General features: G+C 58.4%; 1 protein-coding gene across 6 annotated transcripts; it reads left to right on the top strand.

Moving 5' to 3' along the window:
- Positions 1 to 1,039: 1,039 nt before the first annotated feature.
- Positions 1,040 to 25,961, top strand: WIZ (WIZ zinc finger). 6 transcript variants are annotated; one of them, XM_081077027.1, is made up of 13 exons: positions 1,040 to 1,198; positions 2,564 to 2,827; positions 7,779 to 7,851; positions 9,450 to 11,578; positions 12,577 to 12,900; positions 16,878 to 17,048; positions 17,967 to 18,470; positions 19,535 to 19,933; positions 20,511 to 21,062; positions 22,141 to 22,668; positions 22,865 to 23,284; positions 23,578 to 23,773; positions 24,806 to 25,961. In XM_081077027.1, the coding sequence occupies exons 2-13, from the start codon at positions 2,623 to 2,625 to the stop codon at positions 24,963 to 24,965; spliced, it is 5,661 nt and encodes a 1,886-aa protein (XP_080933153.1). In that variant the 5' UTR covers positions 1,040 to 1,198; positions 2,564 to 2,622; the 3' UTR covers positions 24,966 to 25,961. The 6 variants fall into 6 exon arrangements, with proteins under 6 accessions (XP_080933153.1, XP_080933148.1, XP_080933149.1 ...); XM_081077022.1 differs by lacking the exon at positions 16,878 to 17,048; XM_081077023.1 differs by lacking the exons at positions 16,878 to 17,048; positions 19,535 to 19,933.
- The last annotated feature ends 1,709 nt before the right edge of the window (positions 25,962 to 27,670 follow it).

Below are 27,670 nucleotides of genomic sequence, written 5' to 3'. Positions count from 1 at the left end.
AGACAATCAAGTAAACATGCAATTGATGGATGGATATTTGGGTAGCTGGGTGGAAGGTTCTGTAGGTGAGGGTGGATATTTGCTTGGTTGCATGGATAAGTAGGTATTTACTTGGGTGGTGGATGGATGGACAGGTAGATGGGACACAGATGGTTGAGTTGAGTGGATGTTCAGATGGGTGGATAGGTGTGGGGATTTGGGAGGGTGGCTAGCTGGCTGACAGGATCAGATGTTGGTTGAGTGGTGGACAGATGAGTAGGTAAATGGGAGGTGAATGGGTAGTTTGGGTATTTGGATGGATGGATGGATGGATGGATGGATGGATGGATGGATGGATAGGTGGTTGGAAGAATGGATGGATAGGTGGTTAGTTGATTGGATGGGTGTGTAGATGAATGGGTAGGGAGATGAATGGGTGGTTGGACATATGGATGGTTGGTAGCTGGGAGAAGGCAGCAGACCTATTATGTGTGCATGATGGGGTAGTCCTGGAGCCTATGATCCTGGATTGGATGGAGAAGGGGGGCTTAGCGTTGGGGACCTAGGGCAGGCTCTAGGGGCATGAAGGTGCTGAAGTCCAGTGTGGATAACGAGGAAGGAAGGAGTGAGCTTGTGGTTGGAAGGAAGCTAGTTGGGGACAGAAGGCTAAGGATTGGCTGAGTGGAGTCCTCAATGACCTATGAGTGACCCATAGAACTTCTCTGCCCCCTCTCCACTCTTCTGGTACTATTAGTGAGCATAGCATTAGAAGAACCAGTGGGGTGATGAGGTACCATTGGGGGCAGCAGGACAAGAGTGTTGTCGTGGTAATAGAGCCTCTCCCTGGATTCTCAGGCCGCGTGGGCCCTTTAAGAGTGACCAGCCGGGCCACTCCCAATATGGCGCGGGCCTGCTGGCCGACCCCCCCCGCCCCCCCGGGAAGCACGGGCGGGGGGGGGGGGGTCGGGGGCGCCCCAGACCTCCCCATCATGGCGGCGCGGCAGGGCTGTCGCGCTGAGGTCACGGCGGCGCGCCGGGGGGGCGGGGCGGCGGGGGGAGCGATTTAAAGGGACAATGTCCCCCGAGCAGTGGAGGCGGTGGCGGCTGCGGAGGCCGCGGCACCGGCACCGGTAGCGGCAGCGGCGGTAGCGACAGCGACGGCCGCACCGAAGAGGGGAGCTCCGAGCCCCGGCGCCCGGCCGGCGGCGCCGCCTCCCCGGTGAGGCCCGGCCCGGCCTGGGAAGCCCGCGGGCGGGGCGGAGCCGGCGTGGGGAGGGGGAGGCCGGGCCGGGCCGGGCCAGGCGGGACCCCCTGGGGCGGGGGGCGGGGCGGGGCCTGCAGGGGCGGGGCCTGATCGGGGGCGGGGCAGTGCAGGTGGGGGGAGGAGCGGGGGTCTTGGGGCAGGTGTCCCCTCTACCTCGGCGCGTCCCGCGGGGTCTCCCGCCCCGAGATGCACGGGCGGAGGGCGCATCTCCCAGACCCTGGCCCCCGGAGGGGTGCGCTGGCGCGTCGCCACTCCCACCCCTGCGACCCCCCGGGGGCGTCCAGGCAGGAGCCCCCCTCCCCACGCTGCCAAAGTGCTCCGAAGTTGCGGTCCCGCCGGTTCCCCGCGGGCAGTGCCCACCGGGTGGACACCTGCAGGTGCTTCCCCCGGGCCTGGGCAGGGACCCCTGCCACGACTGCCAGTCTACGGACGGGTCCCTTGGGAGCCCCCAGGCCCCCAAGGGCAGCGCCTGCAGCCAGGCCTGGAGCCCCGGCCCCGCCCCGGTTGCCTGGGCCCGGCCTCCCCACCATCTCCCTGGGGAGGGCGCCTCATTCCTGCCCTTCACTTTCCGCCGTTACCTTGAAGGTATTTATAGGTGGAGAAGACAGCCCCCACCCCCACGGCCTCCCCAAGGTCCTCATTTCTGGACCAAGAGCCCTATGCATCCCTTTTGCCTGCAGACTATTGAGATCTTGGGAGGGTGGGATGGGGGAACCCAGGCTGGATGTGCATGAGGGGTAATGTTGGGGGGAAGCGAAGAGGTTAATGCTGGGATCACTTGAGGCTGTGTGTGAGGGTGAAGGGGTTAATACTGGAGAACCCTAAGGTCGTGTGGGAGGGAGGGCTGGGATGTGGGAAAAGTGCAGGGATAATGATAGGGGGACTTGAGAGGGTATAGGATCAGAGTGTAGAAGTGGCCGGCATGCATGCCAAGGCATGGGCATAGGGTATATGAGTGCATGGATGTGAGGGCATAATTGGGGAAAGTGCAGAAGGGAGGCATCTGGGAGAAGTGATAGGATTAATGCTGCAAGAAAATAAGGTGGCTGAGTGTGCACGTGTAAAAATGGATAAACTGTGGCAGCACAGGATCTGTGTAAAGAGAGGTGTTATTGGTAGGGAGACTGAAGCATACTGAAAATAGGGACCACTCGGGGTACACTGTATGTGGCCAGGGCCTCAGCACCATTTACTTAGCTTACCTGGCTGGAAGGGAAACTGAGGCACTGGGCAAGGGTGAGGACTAGGGCTTCAAGGAAGAAGAAACTAAGACAGAGTCCCTTTCCTACCTTCCCTAAGCACCTGTTTCTCTGCCCCCAGACCTACAATGCCTCACTGAGCCAGCCTGGCAGCTGAGTGGAGCCAAGCAGACAGCATCCATGGATGGACCCCTGGCAGGCGGCCTGGCTACCCCAGACCGTCCTCGAGGCCCAGAAAGACTGCCTGGCCCAGCACCAAGGGAGGACATCGAAGGTGGGGCTGAGGCTGCTGAGGGGGATGGTGGCATCTTCCGGTCCAACCATTACCTGTCTGTCACCAAGGAGAGCTCCCGAGACATTCTGGATGGCAGAGGTGGAATTTCTGGTAAGAAGGTGGGCCCTGTGGCCCTGGGAGAACATCCATCTCTGTGTTCCCGGGGCTCAAAGGGGACCAGGTCACCCAACCCAGCAGGGGCTGAGTTGGGATTTGGATTCTGCTTTGGTCCAGAGCCTTCTCTTTGCACTCTGTTTAGTTTTCCATGTTACAGTTGTGAAACATAGAGGCCCTGGGAGCCAATGACGTGACTAAGGCTCCCCAGTGTGTGGCAAGAAGCTGGGACTTGAATTCAGGTCTGTCTGGCTCCCTCCTCTGAGCACATTAATTGGATCCAGGTGCCCAGCTTAGCATCCCAAGCTCCCTGTCCCAAGTTCACTTATTCCCCAGGTGTTAGGGAACACCTCAGCCGTCTATCCTGGCTCTCTTGCTGCACTGTCTTGGTGAGTCCTGCCCCTGAGCCATGAGCCAAAACAGCTGTGCCCTCTAGTGGCTCAGGAAAGACTGGGTAATCAGGGATGCCAGCTACCTGTTTTTGCCTCGATTTACCCAGCAAAAGGGGATCTCACACTGTCCCCACCTCAAAATTTGTTATGCATTAAAGACTCAGCACCTGCTACATGCCAGTCTCTGTTCTAGGTGCTGGGGGTATAGCCATGAACAAAAGAGTCACAAGTCCCTGCCCTCAGGGGCCTGGCATTCTAATAGGTGAGACGGACAACAAGTAACCAAATAAATAAGGGTAGGTAGTGACAGATGCTGTGAAGCTATCCCATGGAGTGACAGGCCTCGGGAAAGCATCCCCAAGGGTATGGAATTTGAGTGGAGCATGGAATGAATGGGTAGAAGGGCAAGCCGCATGGAGGGCATGGCAGGTACAAAGATTCTGTGGGGACGAGGAACCTGGCATGTTCAAAGACCAGGCAGAAGCCTGGTATGGCTGAAGAGTGGTGGGGGCAGTGCAGGCTGATGGACCAGATAGATACATCTCCCTTCATCTCCTTGGCCTGTCCTGAAAGCCTTGGTTTCTAGGAACCTACAAGCACCCCGTTAGTGGTTTCCTACATACCAAGCCCTTTACGTGATCATCTCATGTCATTCTCAAAAGAACCTTGTGGGGTAAACTTGATTATTATTATCCCATGTTAAAGACGGGGAAACTGAGACCTTGAGAGGTTAAGTTATCCAAGGTCACAAAGCTAGTCATCAACCTGACTTGACAGCCGTCATCCTTAACCACCGTGCTCTGTCAAGGTATCCTTGACCTGCCTCACTCACCCTTAGAAATGCTCGTGATGCCCAGATATCTACAGAGCACCTTCTTGGGGCTGGGCACAGCCAGTGACCAAGCACACGTACCATCCCCAACCTCATGGACCCTGCCATCTGGGATCAGGGAGACAGACCAGCCACAAAGTGTTATGACACAGTTGCTGGGGCTGCAATGAGGGAAACCTAGCTTGGCCCAGCCTTGAGAGGCATCCAGGAGTCATGGATGAGGAACAGTGAGCCAGGTAGTGAGCTCCACATATGCCATGGTACGGAAATGATTGGTGGCACCTGAAGGTGTCATGAAGGGGAATGGCAGGGTGAGACCTGCAGAGTACCAGCCCTCAGGGAACTTGAGCAATCCACTTCTCCAAACCCTTAGTAACCAAGACCGAAAGAGGCAGAACTCTGTCCCAGGTCACAATGCTGACTAGGATAACCCCGGGACCTTGACTTTGTGGGATACCCAGGAAACAGGCTCTGGGGTACCAGGATCCTCTATGGGTCTGATTCCGAGGAATTGGGTGCTTCTTCTCTACCTGGCAAAAGCCCCAGGTAGGTAGATAGGTACGTCCTCAGTCTCCCCAGGGAATTAACCAGGGGCCAGTGCATGTGCCTGGGAAGGAGGGGAATGTGACTGCTGAGCGGTGCCAGGCCCACCCGTAATGGTGTCCCTGAGCAAATAGGGGCACGGGACAGGGATAGCTTGATGTGGGGCCTCAGCCAGACAGTTGGAGGAGGGCCTGAGCTTCAGACGTGGCATTCTCCCCCACCCCCTGCTGCCCTCTCGGCCTGCTCAACCCCATTTTCCTGGCACAGACACCTGCCCTAGGAGTCTTGTGATGTCTATAAATAGGAATAGTTTCTGGGGTTGCTGTTCCACCCCAAAGCCTGGGCCCTCCCTCAGCCCCACCCAGCCCTTGGATTCCCCCCAAGGGCACCCCTGGAATGGATACCTCCAAACTTCTCTGCCTGGATGTCAATGCGTTCACTGCCTACTCTGTGCTCCAGTATGACTGTTGGCCTGGAGCACCCACAGGCTCCCTGCTGCCTCTGCCCAATGTTTGACCTTTCTGGTCGGCCTCCCAGCTTCAAGGCTTGGGGGACTAAGATGGTCCACATGGATTGATGAAGAGTCTAATGCATACCTGGCATTGGAACCAGGGCGTTGGGGGCAAACAGTGTTTCATTTCTGCCCTCACGGGGCATTAGACTGAGGAGAAAATCAGAGCGTGGAGTGAACCGGGGCCTGAGGTTCCGGAGCCAGCCTCCGGCTTCCAACCTGGGACATCTCCGAGCCAGCCTCCATCTCCCTGGGCACTCCCATCTCCTTCCTTCCCCCCACCACTGCCTCTCTGGATGGAGCATTTACTGTGATCTCCTTGGCACCAGTCGCCTGTCCTGTAAGACTGGGTCAGTGGCTGTTCTCACTATACAGAGGAGGAAACTGAGGCTTGGGACGGCAAAGGCACACCCTTCGGTCACCACTGGGACTTAAACTGGGATTTGTCTGACTCCACAGTCTAGATTGTTGGCCACTCTGCCCTGCTGCCTGGCTTGGGGTTCAAGCTGCTCACGGACACCCTTGTATTCCCTCTCATTTTTAAACCTCTCGGGGACCTGAGAAAGCGGGAGTCCATGATGACCTCTTGACATGGCCACTGCCAAGGGCTGCATCCTAGGTGCCTTGTCTGACCCATAGGGACTTCTGGATCCCCACTGGCTGGGTGAGGCCCCCGGCCCCCAGGTGTCTTGGATACGGGGCCCTACTTTGCCTGCTTCCTTCAAAGTCACTGCCACTAAAAATAGGAGCCTCACTGGAGCTGCTCAAAGAGGCCAACACGGCCCTCTGGCTGGTGGAATTCTTAGACAACAGCAATCACAGAATCATCGAATCTGGGACACCCAGAATCTCAGAAGCTTGGGGTCCCAGAATCTCAGATGCAGGACGCTGGACCCTGAGACTCGTGGCTGTGCTAAGGCCTATTGCTGGTGAAATTGGTTGCCCACTCCTGAGAAGCTCATACCTCTGAGGCTTGTGGTCTTGCTCCCTTGGCTGGTCCAGGCCTGACTTTCCCAACCCTCACACCCTCTCCAACAGCCCACCCACCCCATCCTCCCACTCTGACACTGACCTGCGCATCCAAGCATACCACTGGCCTGGCTGTGCTCCCCAGCCGTCTACTCCAGGAGTTCTCAAAAGGGGGATGATTCTGTCCCCAGGGGACACGTTGGCCAGGTCTAGAGACATTTTTGTTCATCCTGGCTGTAGGGGTGGGAGCAGGGGGCTGCCGGCATCAAGTGGGTGAAAACCAGGGATGCAGTTCAACATTCTGTAATACACAGGGCAGCCCCCACCAGAGGAGGACTGGCCGCAAATAGGAACAGCACCAAGGATGATAAACTGCTCTGGACAATGAATTTCTATAACCCCATCCGTGTTCTCACCTTCCAGAAGCCACGGGACATGGGACAGTCCTAACCTTTCTCTCAGGCTCAGCAGAAAGACGCTTGGGCAGTGATTACAACCTTCTGACCCTTCCACCCATGGCCTCCTGCCAGTACTTTTAATTCTTTGGCTCCTGCCAGTCAGCTCTCACTGTCCTGGGCAAATTTGGTGGTGGGAGATTGGAGAAAGAATGAGCCCCGGCACTAGTCCTCTTTCTGGCCCTTCTTCAAATTGAAGCTAATCCAGCAATTGCATCTGCCAGGCTCTGGATGGGGTGCAAGTTCCCCCAGTGTGTTAACCTTGGCCCAGGCCTTTGGCGGGAGCCCCGACTGGCACGGTTGCCGTATCAGTCAGGGCGGCGGCAGAGGAGGCACAGGCCAGGATCCCTGTGGTCGCTCCAGGCGTTGGCTCCACAGGTGATAATGGAGAGTTGGCTCTATCTGTGTGAGGGGTCCCAGGAGGGGATTTGATTCTAGGATGAAGGCCTGGAATGGGGTGTGGAAGGCAGGGATGGGACCTCTGCAGCGAAGGCTAGAGGGCTGAGCTCTAGCTGGGCTCATTCATCATCGGGCCGGTATCAGCTGAGCACTTGTTGTGATGCTGCAGTGAATGAGCTGAAAAGGTCCTTGCACCTCACGGGTGCTTACATGCTAATAGGAGACGCAGGCAGGCAAGCATTCAGAGAAGGCACCAGGCAGTTTAAAGAGTGCTACGTAAGAAATGAAATCAGGGATGAAAGAGAAAATCATAGGAGCTTACTTTAGCAGGTAGCGAGGGAAGGGCTCACCAGGGCAGAGGGAATAGCCCGTGCAAAGGCCTTGAGGCCAGAAAGAGTTAGGTGGGCTTGAGGCTTCAGGAGCAGTCAGGGCTGAGTGAGTGAGGGACAAAGAGAGGGAGGTGAGGCTGCAGAGGACTGCCGAGGTCCAACCTCGCAGGTCCTTGTAGGTGGTGGTTGGGAATCTGGCTTTTATTGTAGGTATGAGAAGCCAGGTGGGTTTTTACCAGGATGTGACTTTTCAAAATCACCGTGGCTGCCCAGCAGGGACATAGAGAGGAGGGTTGAAGGCAGCAAGCCCCTGGGGTACCCCAGGAATGGTAAGGGGACTCCTCCGAGGAAACCCCTTTCAGGTCTCAGGAATGTAGAGGCCAAAGGCCTCTCAGGGGAGAGGGGTAAGGAGCTGGCAGGGCCCTCCCAAGGCTCACTGAAGGGCTTCTGGAGCTGGGGTTAAAAGGGCCCCGGCCAGGGGGACCCCAGCCCCTCAGGGTCTCCCCTCTCTGTTGCAGACGGGCAGCCCCATCCCGGCCTCAGCGAAGCCCTCCCCCGTGCCACCTCCGCCACCCATCGGATCAGCAGCTGGTGAGTGCCATGCTGGCCCTGACCTCAGGGAGGGCAGGGGGGCAAGCAGGATGTGCCCAGGCCCGAGAGAAGCCCCTGGGAGTGAGAAGGGGACAGGAGGGAATCAGGAGGCCAGGCAGGAGAAGGTGGCTCCCGGCAGGCAAGCCCCTGGATGTGTGCAAGGGGTGGCGGGGGGACTGGGATGAACAGACAGTCAACTCTCATTATCCCTGCCAGGACCAGAGCCAGGGAGCCAGGGATTGGAGGCTGGACCCTTGGAGTCCTGTCTCTGCCAGGTGACCCTTAGAACCATGCCAAGCCTCTCTGAGCCTCAGTTTCCTCATCTGTAAAACCCCTAGGATGCATCTCACAAACTTGCCTTGAGGAACCAAGGGACATTGGGTAGGAGCAGGAAACAACAATGCTGACAGCAGCGAACCTTTATTAAAGGGCTTGGCGAGTGCCAATGCATAATAATAGACATATCAGGATTAATAACAGCTCCCTGTTATTGAGTGCTTACTGTGTGCTGGGTTCTCGGTCCCACTGAATTGTTGCCACAGCCCTGAGGGCATGGTCCCGTTGGTATTGCTTTTCACTACTAGGGCTTAGAGACTTGACCCTGTGATTTGCGCTCATCCTCTCGGTGTGATTGGCAGCTCCCGCTGTGAGGCAGGATCTTGAAAATGAAGGGAGATGGATCGGGAACAGTCATAGTAAGAACCCACATTAGTCATGGGCTGACCGGGAGCCAGGCATCAGGCCAAGCAAAGTGTTTCCCCAGCACTGAGTTGTGTCATCTTCACCTTAACACTTCACATGGTCAAGGTCTCCTGTGGAAGGGCTGTGGTTGAGATTATTTAGATAAGCACCTGCCATGTGTTAAGGTTTCTTTGATTACAGATATGAGAGAGCTCCTTAGAGGTTGCATAAGGGTGGGAAGCTCCTGGTTCTTGGGACTTGTCCCATTTTTAGCATTGGAAAACTGAGGCTCAGTGACGTGGCCTTGCCTCCCCCTCCCCCAAAGGAGGTCAGGGTCACTAGGTCCAGAGGCTGAGTGGCACTGTGCACCTCTCCTGACTCTGCCCTTCCAGGATGGAAGATAGGGGAGGGTGGGGTGCGGGGGTGGGGGGAACTACATCTCCTGGAGCTGTTCATGCCATAGAGTTTCAGCAAATTTGCTGGAAAGGTGAATCTAAATAAACTAAACCACCCCAGTCTGTGGAGGACTAAGATAAAAGCAGCCTGGAGCACAAGTCAGAGCCTTGGACCCTCCCATGGGACAGATGAGAGTTGACTGTGCCACCAGACCTGGGGGCACGCCTTGTGACTCCAGTGTAGTCTCTGCACACTCCCCCACGATGCAGTGGGCCTGCACTCTATGCACAGGTGCATCCTGGGAGCTGAATCCGGATTTTAATCCAATGGCTCTGGAAGGGTCCACATGTACTCCCCCCACTTCCCCGCCCTCACCTGCACACTTCCGGCCACTGTGAGGTTGCCCTGGGGCTGAGTCTCGGAGGCCTGTCTTAGACTGCCTGGGAGGACTTCCCTGCCCTGCCTGAGGAAAGGAAACTGAGGCCCATGGCTAACCTGTCCCCATTGGAACTTCCTTGCAGCTGCTGGGATGGAGGCAGCCTGGACTTCCGGCCGGGTTCCCCACCACCCCATCTCCTGGGCCACTTCCCTGGCCTCCCTGATGGCCAGGGTCCCTGGGAGCACCCTCTGGTCCAGGAAGCCAGGGAGGGCATCCCATCTGAGCGGAGGTTTGAGGACTCCGTCATTGTGAGAACAGTGAAGCCCCACGCTGAGCTTGAGGGTTCTAGAAGGTTCTTGCACCACCAGGGTGAACCGAAGCTCTTGGAGAAGTCCCCCCGGGGCCACCCCAGGTTAGACTGGCTCCAGGATGAGGATGAGCAGGCCCCATCGCAGGACTCAGGGCTAACCTTGGACCTGCCGCCCCCGCCGCCACCCGTCACCTCCTTCAGGACGGTGCTGCTGCCTGTAGAAGATGCCATGAAGACCTTGGGTGTGGCCATGGTGGGTGCCAGAGAGCACTTGACGGGCCTGCAGGGGCTGGCCCAGCCATCCGCCCAGTGGGGCCTGCCCAGATCTGCCTCCGAGGTGGCCACGCAGACCTGGACAGTGAATTCGGAGGCCTCTGTGGAGCGGCTGCAGCCCATGCTGCCCCCGGTCCAGACAGGGCCCTACCTGTGTGAGCTGCTGGAGGAGGTAGCCGAGGGGGTGGCCAGCCCAGATGAGGATGAGGACGAGGACCCAGCTGTGTTCCCGTGTGTCGAATGCAGCATCTACTTCAAGCAGAAGGAGCACCTCCTGGAGCACATGAGCCAGCACCGCCGAGCCCCAGGCCAGGAGCCTCCGGCTGACTTAGCCCCCCTGGCCTGCGGTGAGTGTGGCTGGGCCTTCACCGACCCCAGTGCCCTGGAGCAGCACCGGCAGCTGCACCAGGCCTCTCGGGAGAAGATCCTTGAGGAAATCCAGAAGCTGAAGCAGGTCCCGAGCGCTGAGGGCCGGGAGGCTCGGCTGCAGTGCCCCAAGTGCATGTTTGGCACCAGTTCCCCCAAAGCCTTTGTGCAGCATGCCAAGTTGCACGTGCGCGAGCTGCCAGGCCAGGTTGCCAAGGAGCCCTTCGGGGGCGGCAGCCCAGGCCCTGACACCAGCACCCTCGGCTATCAGCCCTATGGAGCCTCCTCGGGCCTCAGTGCCTGTGTTTTCTGTGGCTTCCCAGCACCCAACGAGAGCCTGCTCAGGGAGCATGTGAGGCTTGTGCATGCCCATCCCCACTGGGAGGAGGATGGCGAGGCTTTCGAGGAGGATCCTGCCAGCCAGCCTGGTACCAGCCAGGATGCCTACCCCCGCTTCCCTGAAGCCACTGAGGACGACTTTGGCAGCGCTGAGCCGCTCTTAGCCCCCATGTGGCGGGAGAACCCTGCTGGATACGACCCCAGCCTGGCCTTTGGCCCAGGCTGCCAGCAGCTGGGCACAAGGGATTTCCCACTGTCAAAGCCACTGCCTCACAGCTTAGTCCAGAGGCCCCCGGGAAGGCCAGCATTTCCCTCACCACTAGCATCCACCCCCTATTCCTTACTGCCCAGTAGAAACAAAAACGCTATTCACCTGCAGGGTCTCCCAGCCCAACTGGGGGACCTGAGGCACCCCTGGAGTGATGATGAGGAGGAGGAAATACAACTGGCCTCAGAAATGGACTTTTCCCCTGAAAATGGGGTCTTTCCACTCGCAGCTGTCCCCAGCCTCATCCCAGAGCCAGCCCTGGAGCTGAAGCGGACTTTCCGAGAAGCCCTGTGGGCAGCGGAGGCCGCACCGTCACAGCAGCAGCAGCTCCGTGCTATGGTGCCAGTTGTGCTGGTGGCCAAGCTGGGGTCCCAGGTCCTGGCTGCAGCAGCCAGGGCACCCCCAAGGCTGCAGCCAGAAGAGCTGGGGCTGGGAAGCACCCACCCCCTGGACTTCCTGCTCCTGGATGCGCCACTGGGCGGCCCGCTGGGGCTGGATGTGCTGCTGGATGGGGACCCAGCAGTGGCCCTGAAGCATGAGGAGCGGAAATGCCCCTACTGCCCTGACCGCTTCCACAATGGCATTGGCCTGGCCAACCATGTGCGGGGCCACCTGAACCGCGTGGGTGTCAGCTACAATGTGCGGCATTTCATCTCCGCTGAGGAGGTGAAGGCCATCGAACGCAGGTTCTCCTTCCAGAAGAAGAAGAAAAAAGGTAGGGGGGCTTCACTCCAGTACCCACCTCCCTCTGAGGCCCCCGAGACACAAGGCTGGGCAGCTGAGTCTGAACCAACCAACCCTCACTCTAAATCCTCCCATAGTGCTAAGTGGGGTGAAGTCGGGGCCTCCCCTCTGGGAAGACCTGGGAGCAGCGAGAAAGGCCACTGCGTCGGTGGAGGTGTGGGGATGGTCCCATGCCCTGACCCTTCCAGCACCTGGAGGAAGGAGTATAGGCAGAGGAGTCAGCCCCAGGCAGGGGATTTCATTGGTTCCTTCATTCAACAAATATTTATTGAGTGAGGTCCCCTCTGTTCTGGGCATTGGGGCCACAGCAGTGAGTGAAACAGCAGTCCTTGCTCTAATGGCGTTCACAGCCCAGTCACAGCAATGGTGGGACCGTGGCCGGCTTCAGAACCCCCGGGGATGCCTGTGAGGTATGCAGAGTCCCAGGCACCAAGGTTCTGATTCCAGAGGTCTGTCTCTAACATGAGTGCCCTGGGTGGTTCTGATGCTGACAGATCCGGAACCCACTTGGGGAGGTGCTGGTATGGTGTTTGAGAAAATGCGTGTGCACATGCACTGGAGATGTGGGGCAGGGGAGGACAGACAGAAACCAGGCAGTGAGGATGTTGAGGGCTGTGATGGGGGAACTTGTGGAACATGAGCTCTAGACACGAGAAGGGTCTTAATTGAACACTCACCCAAATGCTTGCAAATCTACAATTGAAGAAATGTTTGAGCGTAGGGTTCCTGATGCTGTGTGAGGGGGGAAACTGGGAGGTCAGTAGAGAAAGCTTTTTGGAGTTGGGGGGACACAGGAGCTGATGCAGGCAGGAGCGTGATATGCAAAGGGGAAGGGAGGCATCTATGTGAGGAACAGTACCAGGTGTGTGATACTCAGAAGGTGAGCTGCCCTGGGAGAGGGGAGGGCTGGGGCTGGAGAGTTGCCCCCCTTTCCTTTCCAGGTAGTCCATGTCCTGTCTCTCTCCACAGTGGCTAACTTCGACCCCGGCACCTTCAGCCTGATGCGCTGTGACTTCTGCGGGGCTGGCTTTGACACGAGGGCCGGCCTCTCCAGCCATGCCCGGGCCCATCTGCGTGACTTTGGCATCACCAACTGGGAGCTCACCGTCTCGCCCATCAACATCCTGCAGGAGCTGCTGGCCACCTCAGCTGCCGAGAGGCCCCCCAGCCCCCTCGGCCGTGAGCCTGGGGGGCCGCCTGGTGGCTATCTGACCTCCCGCAGGCCCCGCTTACCTCTCACAGTGCCCTTCCCACCCACCTGGGCTGAGGACCCTGGGCCAGCCTACGGAGATGGTAAGGGGAAAGAAGGTGGGCAGCTGTGGAGCCCTGACCCTTCTCAGGAGCCCGGAGAGTTGGAAGGATGGGAGGGGGGCAGCCACTCCTCTTTCCTAAAAGTGTTTCTAGTTACTCTACAAAGTACGTTGACAACTGTCCTCACAATTTCCCTACCACTTAGGGGCCACTTCTGTTTTACTCAAGGGCTGACCCGGGGCTCCTCCTGAATCCAGTTTCACCCTGCACTGCCTGACAGTGATTTTAACATATGCTTACTGAGCTCTAAGGTCCAGATACTGTTCTAAGCACTTTACAAACATGAACTCATGTACATCCATCCTCATGACAACCCTGTAAGGTGGGTATGATGATCCCCAGTTTGCAGATGAGGAAACCGGCACAGAGAGCTTAATTAACTTGCCCAAGGTCACACAGCCAGAAGTGGTGGAGCTGGGATTTGAAATCCCAGGCAGGTCACACTCCAGATCCTTGTTCTTAATAACATAGTCTATCTAGAGCGGTGCTGTTTGGTAGAACTTTCTGAGATGATGGAGATGTTCTCTCGATATCTGTGCTGTCCTACAGGGTCACCACTGGCCACATATGGTTATTGAGCACTTGAAATGTGGCTAGTACAGAGTTAGTCTGATCCTATTGGACAGTGTGGATCTAGAATCTACATTCTAGATTTTCAGTAGTATCTACTTTGTCCGGCAGCATTGATAATCGCTCCCATAATTGGGTGCTTGCTGTGTACTAAGGTTTCATGTATTCTGCAAAACAATTCCATGGGGCTAAGGATTGTTGTGTTCCTGTTTTACGGATAAGGAAACTGGGTCATTTGTTTTGCCACAGCCACAAAGCAGCAGAGCTAGACTTCTGAACACCATGTTTGGTGGTCTCTCCAGTGAAAATGGCTTGGGAAATCCAGAAGTAATATTTTGGTGAAGGGGTCTGGGGCTTAGAACTGTGGAGTGAGCGGAAAGGTGAAAGACCCAGCTTTGCAAAGCCTGACTTTGTGGGAGCCTTTACTAAACCTCAAGGCAGAGAACTCAGCAGTGAGGAGTAGGTAGGCTTTGGGGAATGGAGAAGGTGCCTGAACAGGAGGGACTGTCCAGGGACTGCTTGGGTCTGAGGCTTCCTTCTATGTTTCTCCTGTCTGCAGCTTCCAGGATGGTACCTACATCTGTACTCTGGGATCGGCTGGTTCCCTCTACAAGCCCCCTTACCACTGAAGGGCATTGAAGGTCTGCAGAATGGAGGATGGGGCTATCAAAGCCCCCTTTCCTCTTTGGACAAAAAGACTGAGGCACAGAGACAATAGTGGCTGGTTGAGGTCACACTTTGGGAAGAGGCAGAGTTGGGACATTACCTCAGGCTTCTTGCCTCTGCTGAAACTGTCCTGTGGGCATTCAGCGCCCACACCTGGCTAGGTTTGTGAGGGCTCAGGGGTGGCTGGGAGGCACAGCTGGCAGTTAGTAGGCTCCAGCTCTGCCCCTTTCTTTCTCTGTCACTCCCACAGAGGCCTGAAGGTCAGGCTCACACCCCTTACATACCCAGCAGCCAGGTTCAGCTGTTGCTAAGCTATTTCCACCAGAAGACCAATGTGCTAGCCCCCCAGTTAGTGCCGAGAGAGCAGGCCAATCAATAGGGTGTGATCAGTCTTTCACTGAACACCGAGGAGAGGGTGCGGGAACAGTTCAGGAGTGTTGAGTAGATAGATCCTGGGAGCCTGGCCTTGAGGAAGGATGCCCAAGATTAGAGCTAGGTCTTAGCATTGGCCCTACGAGGCTCTTAGAAGCCTCTACCTCCCCCTCCCTAAGTGGGCTGTACGGGGCGGGTGCCAGGTTGGGGGCGGGGCAACGGTCAGATTCTGGCTCCACCCAGCTGTCAAGGAACAGCTGGGGGCAATAGGGTTGGTGTTACGGAGACGCAGGTTGTGCTTAAAATGTGGTGCAGGCCGTGTGGGGAGTTCTGCAGGATTGCGGGACAGTGCCGTCGGCATGATGTTGGGCGGGTCCTCGTGGTTGGGGATCAGGGATCTTTCAGGATCCCCGACCCGGAGGTGAAACTTCCAGGGAAGGGAATGGAACAGGGTCCTGGGGCAGGTCCTAGCTCCGTCCGTCGTGGCGGAGCCTGGATGCGTGTGCACGGATGATTCCCATCCTAGCCTTCGGGCTGTCTGGGGTGGGGGACAGTTTCCCAGCCCGTCGAGGCCCAGGCTGGAGCGGCCGTTGGGGGCCGCGGGGTGCACGGTGTGCGTGCATCCACGAGCCAGGGTGCGGCCGGGGCCGGGAAGGGAGTTTCACTCGCGGCGCTCGGCGCTCGGCCGGGTATCCTGGACGCACCCCGAGGGGCGGGGCAGAGTGGGCTCGGCGGCGGCCGGGCTCGGCGCTCGGCTGCTTCCGCCTGGAGCGGCCGCCCCGCGTGCGCCGGAGCCAAGATGGCCGCCTCCACCGCCCAGTGCCGAGTGACAAAAGCGGAGAGCAAGGCGGCGGCGGGGCCGCGCGCGGGAGGTGCCCGGGAGCGCGCGCCCACGGGGGCGCCGCCGCCAGGCCCCCCGAGCCCCGGCCCCGCGGCCCTCCCCGTGCCGCCGCCGCCCCCACCCCCGCCGCCGCCGCCGCCGCCGCCGCCGCGGGACGGGCCCAAGGCCGAGCCGGAGCCCGGGCCCGGGCCCGCGCCCGCGCCGGGTAAGAGCCCGAGCCAGGGAGGGTTCGGGGAGGGCAAAGTCGGCGTCCCGCCCGCCCCCTCCCGCCGCCGCCGCTCCTGACGCCCGCCGTCCAGTCTCCGGACTCCCCCTTCCCCCAGGCCCTCCAGTCGCGCGGGGCCCCAGGCCTCCTGTCGCCGCTCGCAGGGTCCCGGGCTACAGAAACACTCTCCGCTGCCGCCCCGTGGGACCCTCGCCCCGTCTGACAGATGCCCCCTGCTCCTCCTGGAGCCCGGGAGCGTCCCTCACCACAGTTCCGGTCCCTGCTGCGCAGAAACCCACTCCAAGTCACTTCAGCCCTGACACGGTACCTGTCCCATCTGACAGACGCGCCCACTTCACCCGGAGACTTTGACAAAGTCCTAGGTGTCCCGTGGCCCCCGCTGCCCGCCTTTTCCTCGCGTCAGTAGGACTCGCACTGAGCAGGGGACCCGCCGGCTGCCCGCTCACACCACTGAGCGCCTCCAAGGCCCCGTCTGACACACAGTGCCTTCATCCCCAGAGCGATGTCGGTTCTCTAAGCGCTAAAGCCGGGGCTCAACAGTTCTCTCAGTCCCCTTTTTCTGAAACGTTAGACTATGAAAATGCACCTTTGACTCCCAGTCCTCGTACACACCTCACCCAGGGAAGCTTATCAGCCTGGTGGATGCTTCACAAACTTTGTGCAAAGTTCTGTGATTCCCACTCCTCCTGTCCCCAGTCAGATCTCCGCTGGTACGGGCAAGCTCTCTGTTCTCGCCCTACCCCCCTTAGGGCTCAGCTTGCGATCGGTCGGCCGGCCTCCCTCCCTGCAGTTGTCTCTGCAGCCCCAGCTCCAGCTGTCCTGTCTGGTTAGAGATTTCCCACAGGTCCTTTGGAGCCTACTCCCTGCCCTCGGCTCCCCACATTGCCTCTCTGGCCTCTGACCCTGGCTTTCTCTTACTGAATTCCCCGTCTGACCGCCCCCACCTGTCCCCAAGACTGACAGATACTCCAGTCCACAAGTTCTGCCCAGAGATTTTGTCTGAGACCTCCTAGGATGGAAGTCTCAGAAGAGCACTGTGTCCCTTCACCCGTCTGTGTTTGCTGTCAGTGGGCAGCCTTGATGTCCCTGCGTCGTACTGGCGCTGGGGCTTATGGACGGAAGCTCAGCTTTCGTTGAGTGAGTTGCTATCCAGAGTGAGAGCAGGCACCAAGGATGAGGAAGAAGGCTGTCCCCCATGCACACACTGTGCCCCCACTTTCAGTCCTTTTAAGGGTAGGCAGCCCATACCTTGCCTGGGCTGAGCCTGTCTTCCCAACCTCACAGGCCTGGGTTCTGAGGAAAATGCCATGGTGGCCATGGACTTGGGCTCCCCCCCGCTCCCCAAGAAGAGCCTGCCTCTCCCCGGGCCCCTGGAGCAGGTGGCCAATCGGCTGAGCAGCAAAGTGGCTGCAGAGGTTCCTCATGGCAGCAAGCAAGAGCTGTCGGACCTCAAGGGTGAGTGGTCCCGTTGGCAGGGCGGGGTTGCTGGCCAGGCTGGTCACACAGGGAGCTCTTGGGCCTGGGGATTAATGCGGGGCCCCCGGCTGGCCACAGCCCTCTCTCCAGCACCCCAAGGCACCAAGGAGACACCCAGCTGTCTTCTCTCTTGAGCTGCTGCTGCCCTGGGTACACATGGCCTTGAGCTTTACCCTCACTGGACAAGGGAGGGGCATCTGAAGAAATGGGCATAGTTGTCAAGGGCTCACACTCAGACCCGTTCATTGGCTGACTTTGATCCTCGTTAGCTGTTTGATCTTCCTCATGACACTTCCTTGTCTGTGCGTTGATTCTCAGGTCCTTACTGAGTAGTGACAGGCACAATGCTGGCCCCCAGGGATGTGAGAGATGCAAAACAGACCTGGCTCTTGTCCTTGGGGTCCTGAAGGTGGGGAGCGGGGAGGCAAAGAAGCAGACAGGCAGGGATAGGGCTCTGCAGAAGAGGATGCAGGGCACCACGAAGACCGTGACTGAGGCCTCCATCCCAGCGTGTAGGGCATGAGTTGAGTGGCAGAGGGTGGCCAGGACTTAGCTCTGTAAAGCATGTGGCTGGCAGGTCAGCAGTTCTGTGAAAACCTGTTGCCAGGACACTGGTACATTGGAGATCTGAAAGGTGTTCTGCTGGCTAGACCACAGAAAGACTCTGCCTCTTGCTGTATGCCCTTGGACACAACTCTTCCACTCTCTGAGACTCATTTTCCTTATTTGCAAACTGGACAGGCCAATTCCCACCTCATTAGAGTCACTTTAAGGATCAAGGGCTTGACAAAAGCAAAACCCTTTCAGGGAGCCTGGGTGAGGGGGGTGGGAAGTGGGGGAGAAGTGGGAGAACAGGGCCTCACAGCTGGCTTTCCTGGCCTCCGTCTCGCCCTCCAGCCCAGAGCCTGACCACCTGCGAGGTCTGCGGTGCCTGCTTTGAGACACGCAAGGGCCTGTCCAGCCACGCACGCTCCCACCTGCGGCAGCTGGGTGTGGCCGAGTCCGAGAGCAGTGGTGCCCCCATCGACCTCCTCTACGAGCTCGTGAAGCAGAAGGGCCTGCCTGACACACCCCTCGGGCTGCCCCCGGGCCTGACTAAGAAGTCCAGCTCTCCAAAGGAAGTGGTTGCTGGGGCTCCCCGGCAGAGCCTGCTGACTCTGGCCAAGCCCTTGGATGCCCCAGGTGTCAACAAGGCCATCAAGTCGCCTCCTGGCTTCTCAGCCAAGGGCCTGGCCCACCCACCCAGCTCCCCACTCCTCAAGAAGGCACCGCTGTCCCTGACGGGCTCCCCTACCCCCAAGAATCCTGAGGACAAGAGCCCCCAGCTGTCCCTGAGCCCCCGGCCATCCTCCCCAAAGGCACAGTGGCCTCAGTCTGAGGACGAGGGGCCCCTGAACCTCAGTGAGTGTGGGTCCCGGGAGCTGAGGGAGGTCCCAGTGTTGGGAGGGCCGCGGTTCATGTTGGGCTATAGGGCCCAGGGTGGGGGCACTGGGGGCCACAGCTCCTCTGTGCTGGGTAGACTGGGTCAGTGTTGGTCACAGTGCTGCGTCTCCTGTCGGGCCGGTCGCCCTGCATATTATCACCTGTCTCCCACTTTACTTTGTTCTTCCCTTAGAGGCCTGGCTGTGGCTGCTGAGCCAGCCAGGGTCACTCTTGCCCCTTAGGGACAGCTTTTGGCCTTCACTGGGCCTGAGGGTTGGGGCAGTAAAGGGAACCAGGGTTCCCATGGGGCATCTTGGGTCCTGCAGGTAGACAAGTGGTCCATCTGACAGGTCCCGTGGTTGGCCCTGTCTTCTCATGCTCCTGCCTGTCTGTCAGTCCTGTGCAGAGGCACTTCTGACTGCCCAGGGTGGAGCCAAGTCTCTGGGCTGCCTGCGGGCCTGGCTAAGACAGTGTGGGAAGAAACCCCCAGGCGCGGTGAGCAAGTATAACTTGAGCAGCCCTTAGGAAGTCAGGCCTTCCCACACATTGTGGCCCGAAGAGCCTGGGGGTGAGCCCAGGGTCTGGCCCCGTGCCCAACAGGGCACCCTAGTTGGCACCTCAGGTTCCGATGAAGTTGCTTCCATGGTCTGCTGTGCTTTCAGGAGCAGGGCCCTGAGCAGGTGAGCCCTCAGCTGTACGCTGCTGGGCAGCTGGGTAGGGCCCTGTTTTGTACCTGCCACCCACCCTGCCTAGCTCCTATAGCTGGGGTCCCAGGGACAAGGTCCTGGGAGCATCAGATTGACCACTGGAATTGGGTCATTGCCTCCACACGCTTGAACTCTTTACACTCATCTTGATGCCGAAGGGCGAGGCAGGGAGCAGGGCTTCTTGCTTCCCAGAACCTCTTAAAAATCAACCTGCAGCATGAGTCTCAGACTCCGTATGGCCTGGGCAGCTGAGAATCACACCAGGCCCTCCTGACTCATTCCCTAGGGCCAGCCAAGGTGGCGGCCGTGAACCCCCCCTGTGTTTTGTCTCCGCAGCTTTAGATAGTGACGGGGGCAGAGAGCTGGACTGCCAGCTGTGCGGTGCCTGGTTTGAGACCCGCAAGGGCCTGTCCAGCCACGCCCGCGCCCACCTGCGCCACCTGGGCGTCAGCGACCCGGACGCCAAGGGATCCCCCATAGACGTGCTCCACGGGCTCATCAGGAGGGTCGGCGTCCAGAATCGCCTCCCACCGGGGCGCGGCGTGCTGGCCCAGCTGGGGCGGCCTCCTCCCACCTCCACGGCCCTCTCCTTGCTCCCCCCCCCACCGCCGGCCAAGAAGGCCAAGCTGAAGGCCGCGGGTGCGGCCAGCCCCTGGGGGAAGCAGGACCTCTCGGCCGCCGCAGCCGCCGGCATTTTCTGGGCCTCTGATGTGGAGCCGTCTCCTCTCAACCTCTGTAGGTTCTCGCTTCAGCCGCCCCCTCCTCCCTGCGGGCCCTGGAGCCCCTCCCGGGGGGGTCACGGCTCCCTCCCTGCTGGGGCAGGGAGTAGACAGGGGCCCTTGGCAGTGGGCTGGTTCTGCCCAGAGATCTTATTGGCAGTCGGCTGTTAGGCCCTCTCTCTTGGCCTTTGACCTCCATGATCGTGACCTTCACTGAGAATGAAGGCCAAGGGTGGGGTGCTGCCTGTTGGTGTGGAAGGTGCCCATAGTTGTCCCTGGTCTGGATGGCAGGTGGTACTTAGGCTGCCACTTCCTGCCCTCCCGTCCCCGTCCTTGTTGGGACCCGCAGAGTCGTGGAGTCTTGGTTCCATCCTTCTCCGCCAGGACAGGGCCCATGGCTCTGGAGCCTCCCCTTGCTCCTGCCGGGTGTCTGGCCCCTGTCCCGTTCCTCAGCTCCCTGGCCTGCACCTGCCCTCCACCGCCACCCTAGCCTGTGGGCATGCGTTGTCCACACCCAGCTGACCAGGATACCCGCAGGTGACGCTGCTGACGTTGCCCACTGTGCTAACTGTCCCTTTCTTCTCCTGCTGCAGCTTCTGGCCCAGAGCCAGCTCGCGACATCCGCTGTGAGTTCTGCGGCGAGTTCTTCGAGAACCGCAAGGGCCTGTCCAGCCATGCACGCTCGCACCTGCGGCAGATGGGGGTGACTGAGTGGTACGTCAACGGCTCACCCATCGACACGCTGAGGGAGATCCTCAAGAGACGGACCCAGTCCCGGCCCAGTGGACCCCCCAACCCGCCGGGACCCAGCCCGAAAGCCCTGGCCAAGGTGATGGGCAGCGGAGGTCCAGGCAGCTCACTGGAAGCCCGCAATCCTGCGGACCTTCACCTCTCACCCCTGGCCAAGAAGTTGCCACCGCCACCAGGCAGCCCCCTGGGCCACTCACCAACTGCCTCTCCTCCTCCCACGGCCCGAAAGATGTTCCCGGGCCTCACCACACCCTCCCTGACCAAGAAGCTGAAGCCTGAACAAATGCGGGTGGAAATCAAGCGTGAGATGCTGCCAGGGGCCCTTCACGGGGAGCCGCACCCATCCGAGGGTCCCTGGGTAGCACCACGGGAAGACATGACTCCCCTGAACTTGTGTAAGTGTGACTCTGGGGCAAGGCAGGGAGAACAGGTAGGGGGGTTCTTCCCTCCTCTACCGCGCCTTGGGGGTACCCAGAAGGCCCAAGGTTGAAATGGAAGGGAGGATACATGGGTCCAGTGGACAGGGGACTAGGCGTGCAGTCCTTCTATGCAGACACCCAGCTGAGCTGCTGCTTGATTTTCCTTCATACATTCAGTGATGGCAAACGAATTTCCTCTTGTGCTATCTTCAATCAATTGGTAGTGGCTGCCAACCAGATTCCCAGGGAGAGTCTGTAGGGATCAATTAATAATGTCTGCCACTGGCAGCAGTAAAGACCCATCAGAAGTTGGTGTGTAAACTGTGTCTGACACTTGTGGTCACTAAGTGTGACATTTGGAGCCAGGTTCAAGTTGGGATCTTAGCGGTTCCACAGTCTAGCAATATGTGAAATTGGGCAAGTTTCTTCTTTTGGAAGATGGAAATCAGTATGGTCCCCACTCTACGGTTTTCTGAAGTGGTATAAAGCACTTGGCACAATGATGTGCCTGGTTAAACAAAGTTGTGTGTGTGCAGTAGTTATAATGTCCCTGTCACTCACTTCCCTTTCATGCAATCTGGTTGGCTGAGCTCCTGCTGCGTACCCAGCAGGTGGGATGCCCCAGCCCTGGCCTTAGCACCCATGTGACTTCATGCCACATGTTCTGAACTGCTCGGCTCCACTTTAGGCCCTCCCAGTAATACTGGGAGGTAGAGGTTTCCATCCCCATTTTGCAGAGGAGGAAACAGGCTCAGAGAGGGGAAGTGGCTTGCCCAGCATCACACAGGGTCACAGCCACGCTGGCATCTGAACCCAGGATCAAGGGAGCACTTGCTCCTTAACATGTCACCATGTCATAGAGTCATTGTGAAGCGGGCTAGCATTTGAGGTGACAGAACAAGCAGAAGGGCTGGATGTACATAGGACCCTTGGAGGCAGAGGAGAAAGCAGGTCATTTGGGTCTGTGGGTGCATGCTTACCACTGGCTTTAAGCTTGGAGGCTTCCTGTCAGCAGCCACCTCCCTCTTTTCCTCCCTCCCCCGACCCTGTACAGCATCCCGGGCAGAGCCAGTGCGTGACATCCGCTGTGAGTTCTGCGGCGAGTTCTTTGAGAACCGCAAGGGCCTGTCCAGCCATGCACGCTCACACCTGCGGCAGATGGGGGTGACTGAGTGGTCCGTCAACGGCTCCCCCATCGACACGCTGCGGGAGATACTTAAGAAGAAGTCCAAGCCGTGCCTCATCAAGAAGGAGCCACCGGCCGGAGACCTGGCCCCTGCGTTGGCTGAGGATGGGCCCCCCACAGCGGCTCCTGGGCCTGTGCAGCCCCTTTTGCCGCTGGTACCCATGGCTGGCCGGCCAGGCAAACCAGGAGCTGGGCCAGCCCAGGTACCCCGCGAGCTCAGCCTGGCACCCATCACCGGTGCCAAGCCCTCAGCCACCAGCTACCTGGGCTCAGTGGCAGCCAAGCGGCCCCTGCAGGAGGACCGCCTCCTCCCTGCAGAGGTCAAGGCCAAGACCTTCATCCAGACTGAACTGCCCTTCAAAGCAAAGACCCTCCACGAGAAGACCTCCCACTCCTGTAAGCAGTGGGTGGCAGGGTCCCGGGAGGGCATCTGCCGGGGCCTGCAGGGCCGGGCACTGCCTCATGCTCACCCACCCCCAGTGGGGGTCAAGGCACTAGTGGGAGGCGGGACTGGCTCCCGACCTGGGCGGTGCCTTCTGGGTACCCTTGCTCCCTTGGGGCTGGGGCTCAGCAGCGCCCCCTCTGCCTGCAGCCACCGAGGCCTGCTGTGAGCTGTGTGGCCTTTACTTCGAAAACCGCAAGGCCCTGGCCAGCCACGCACGGGCACACCTGCGACAGTTCGGCGTGACTGAGTGGTGTGTGAATGGGTCACCCATTGAGACGCTGAGCGAGTGGATCAAGCACCGGCCCCAGAAGGTGGGCGCCTACCGCAGCTACATCCAGGGCGGCCGCCCCTTCACCAAGAAGTTCCGCAGTGCCGGCCATGGCCGCGATGGCGACAAGCGGCCGCCCCTGGGGCTGGCACCCGGGGGCCTGGCCGTGGTGGGCCGCAGTGCTGGGGGTGAGCCGGGGCCCGAGGCTGGCCGGGCAGCTGACAGTGGTGAGCGGCCTCTGGCAGCCAGCCCGCCGGGTACTGTGAAGGCTGAGGAGCACCAGCGGCAGAACATCAACAGTGAGTGTTGGGGGTGGAAAGTTGTGAGGGCGGCGGGCACCAGTGGGTCCACCCAACCGCCTCCCAGGTTCTCTGCTGTGCTTCTGCCCTGAAGTCACTTTCTCAGTTGCTCGCCCATTCACTCATCCATCCACCATCCTGCCTGTCACCGGGGCCCGGTGGTATCCAGTCACCAACTGGCCTGTCTTACAAATCCCCACACTGCCTGCTCATCACTTGCTGAAGGCAGCAACCTCCCTGAGGGCGTCACCCTCCAGCTTATCTCCCATTCCTCTCCCCCCTTCCCACCTCAGAATTTGAGCGCCGACAAGCCCGCCCTGCAGACGCTTCTGCGGCCAGGGGGGGCGAGGAGGCCAATGACTTGCAGCAGAAGCTGGAGGAGGTACGGCAGCCCCCACCCCGGGTCCGGCCGGTCCCCTCCCTCGTGCCCCGGCCACCCCAGACGTCACTGGTCAAGTTCGTGGGCAACATCTATACCCTCAAGTGCAGGTATGAGGCTCCTGAGGGAGGCAGGAAGGGGGGGAAGGAGGGAAGGAGGCAGGTTATCCACTCACCTGGAGTTTGGCTACCCAGAGGCCCTGAACAGGGTGGGCTGCTGGGAGTCGGGAGAGGGATCCTCAAGAATGCCCTGGGGTGGGCTGGGTACAGGCTAAGGGCTCCTCACAGACAGAGATGCCTCAGAGTATTGGGCTGGGATTCTGAGCTCTGTAGCCAGCAAGATCTTGACACGTAGCAGCTTAGTGACCTTGGGCAAGGACTTCCTGCTCCGTGCCTCAATATTCCCACCTATACAATGGGGTTGATAGCAGGCCTACCTGATCGATTTGTTATGAGGATTTAAAAAGTTGAATATTTGTAAAGTACTTGAACTGTGCCTGGCACATGGTAAGCCCTCGACAAATTTCTCTTTGATTAAGAAAAACAATAGCTCTTAGTTCATTCTTACCAAAGTCCAGGTAAATGTCAGAGGCCAGGAAATGGATTCTGGGATGTGATGGGGCCCTCTCAGACCACACAGACCAAGTCAGAAATAGGATTTGAATCCAGGGCTCTGTAGCTATGAGCTCAGGTTTGGGGCCCGTGTGCTGTGAGACCTCCCTTAGGGCTGCAAGGGTAGGGAACTGGTGAGTTGGGTGCGAGTTAGTGCCCGAGCCCCCTTTCTGTAGCTACATCCTCTGTCCCGGAGCCTGGCAGGGCAGGGTCTTCTCTGTGTCCTCTCCCACCAGAGCACATGCTCTAGTCAGGTGGCAGAGGTGCTTGGGAAGCTGGATGGCCCATAGCCAGCACCTGAGCCAGCAGACTACTGAGCATAGAGATGGGGACTCCACCAGTACCCTGTGATGGGTAGAAATAGTTGTCTATGGGGAACATCTGGCTTCTGGGCCACCTTCTTTCGAATCCGGGGCTTGCTTTGTCCACACTGAGCAGCAGCAGGTGTGCCCGATGCTCAGGGTGTGGCCAGGGCTACACATCTGCCATTTCTTCTGACACTGGCCACTTCTCTCTCTGTCCCACATGCAGGTTCTGTGAGGTAGAATTCCAGGGGCCCCTCTCCATCCAAGAAGAATGGGTGCGGCACTTACAGCGGCACATCCTAGAGATGAATTTCTCCAAAGCGGACCCCCCGCCCGAGGAGCCCCAGGCCCCACCGGCACAGACAACGGCGGCAGAGGCGCCCTAACACAAAAGCATTCCAGATTCCTTCTCATGCCACCTCTGTCTCCTCCTCCTCTTCCGTCTCCTTCTCCCTCTCCTCCCTCTTCCTTTTCCGTTCCCAAAGGAGCAAGCCAAAACCTCAAACCGGCACCCTCGGGGGCCGGGCACACTACAGCCGGGGCACCCTCCCCCCAGCTCAAGGACTCTGGGGCCATACCCAGGGCATCTTCCTTCAGCCCACGCCCACCCAGTTCAGTGGGGGCAGCGGGCCAGGTCCCTGGTGGTAGGTGATCTGGTCACAGGGGAGGAAGGTCAGTGTTCCCCTGAGTCTAGCAGCCAGGCGGGCTCTGTTTGCCATCCGTGGCCATTTGCAAAGACCCCAAAGACCCCCCTGTCCTGGTTCCTTCTTGCCCCCATGAATATTCTCTCACACACACGCACATGCGAACACACACACATACACACATGCACGCACGCACGCACCTCGTGAAACCCGGGATCTGCCCCAGCCCCCCAGTTCCCGAGTCAAACGACCACATCATGCCACGGTGCTTGCTCAGGGGAAGGCACACTCCCTGTGCTGGCCCACCAGGGTCTGGGAGCCCCCACTGAGCCCACAATGCCACGGAAATCCTTGTTGCCCTCCTGCCTCCCAGAGGGGCCTTCCCAGCTGGGAAGAGCTCAGAGCTGACAGCTGCCTCCTGCCATGTCCAGGCCCCCCAGAGCCTTGGGGGCTCCGGGCCCTGGAGGGGGTGGGGTTGGGGGTGGGACTGTCCTCCCCCACCTCCTCCCCCCTCCCTCTTTTCACTGTTCCTTTCTATGTATAGCTCCCTAGACCTTTCACTTTTTTAAAAATGCGTTTTGTGTAGAGAATAAGGAACGTGGATCTTTTTATTTTGCAATCCTGGGCCAGCTAGAAACCGGGAGCTGATCGATCTTTTAACTTTTTTCAGTGGCCACATTTTGGTTATCGATGTACCTAGAAGTATGTAAATTAGATTAAATTTCTCTTCTGGAAACACCCGGGGGCAGGCGGCCAGCGTGTGTTTTTCTGTCGAGTGGACAGGCTGGCATCGGCTGGCAGCTGGGGCTGAGATCAAGTAGCCTCCGCCCAGAGGCCTGTGTTTTCCCATTGGCTACCAAACTGACCAGACCCGCTGGGGATGAGCCCAAGTTCCCAGCTGTTGGTCCTCAATGGCATGGCTGGTGGGGGGGGCCCAGCCAGCTGGTAAAGCGGCTCCTGTGAGCAAAGGAAAGGAACCAGGGCTCTGGGCAGCTGGTCCAGGAAGGGAGCCAGGATGGAGAAACGATTGAGGCCGAAGGGCCCTGGGGTGCCCTGCTGGGGGAAAGAGGAGCACACAGCTGCCAGGAGCTTTCAGAGAGCTGGGACTGGCCCGCCCTCAAAACATGTGACTTGTTAGGAGACATGCACCCTGTACCCCAGTAACACAAGGGGGAAAAGGGAGCTGCTGGCTCTTCTGCAATGTTATTTATTTTCTCACTCTACAAATGTTTATTGAACATTTCTGAGATTTTTAAGAGATTTTATTGGCTCCTCGTTTACTGCATGTGGTTTTTCAGCTCCTTGTTTTCACTTACATGGCCAAGGGCTGGAAAGTGGGAATGACCTCATGGGATGTAGACAGAAGAAGCCTGCCTCCTCAGCCCCCAACTCTTACGCTGGCTCCCACTGTGGCTGGGAAGGAGAGGCTAAGAAGCTGTGACAACATGCCCACAGGAGTGGTCTTGGTCCGCACACTTTCTGCTCGTGGGAGATCAGGACACATTCCTTGCCCAGTGGGGGAAGGCCACAACCATTGCTGTCCATCCCACACTGGGTGGGAGTGTCTTGAGACTTTGAAAGCAGAGAGGGTATCTCTTGGGATGAGAGCTGACCCAAAGGCACTTCTTTCAACTTTTTACAAATTAGTTTAAAAAGTGTTATAAGCTGGATATTTTAAAAAGTTCAAAAGATGCAAGAATTTATAAAGTAAAATGAGAAGCCCCTCCTCCCCACAATCGCATAGTGCTAGCTGTGTGAGTCCTTGAAAGGGTCACATACATTCTTACCACAGAGGAGTCTTTTCCTAAAACTGAGCATGTCCCTTCTTAAGCCATTGGGTCTCAGAAGCAGAGGGTTGGATGTTAAAATCATCAAATGAGGGTAAAATGGCTGTGGTACGTGCCATGAAGGAAGCTTCCCAGAAGTATCCAGGGGATTGCTTTAATTTGGAGGACAGGCAGGCAGATATCCCTGAGGGTGACACAAATGAGCCCCAAAACTGTAGTGACATGGATCAGTTTTATGTGCTTCATAGATGGAGTTTCTCAATGCATCGTAAGCCATGTCCCACATGACAGCAAGTTCTCTAGAAGCCTCATTTTGGGGGATGGTGTTCTAACATTTTGTGGAGAATTCCAACCCTACAAAAGAATAGTACAATGAATCCTCATCTACTAATCAATTGTTAACTCATGACCAATCTCTTGAGCTGTTTCAGCTATAACCCCTCCACTCCCTCCTCCCCCTTCCTTACCTGAATTATGGTGAAGCACATCCTGGTCATCAGATCAATTAATCTCTTAATAGTTGGTCATTATCGCACCTTAAGAAATTGACACTTCTCTAATATAAACCAGCATGCTTTAAAACAAACATTTAAGTAAAACAGAAAAGTGTGCATGTAATTGTATAGCTTGATGAGTTTTCACAAACCCACTTTACCATTT

This window comes from Rhinolophus hipposideros (assembly GCF_964194185.1).
Source record: "Rhinolophus hipposideros genome assembly, chromosome: 16".
NCBI lineage: Eukaryota > Metazoa > Chordata > Mammalia > Chiroptera > Rhinolophidae > Rhinolophus > Rhinolophus hipposideros.
The sequence above is the reverse complement of the archived record's forward strand: the minus strand, read 5'-3'. Positions and strand labels throughout refer to the sequence as shown.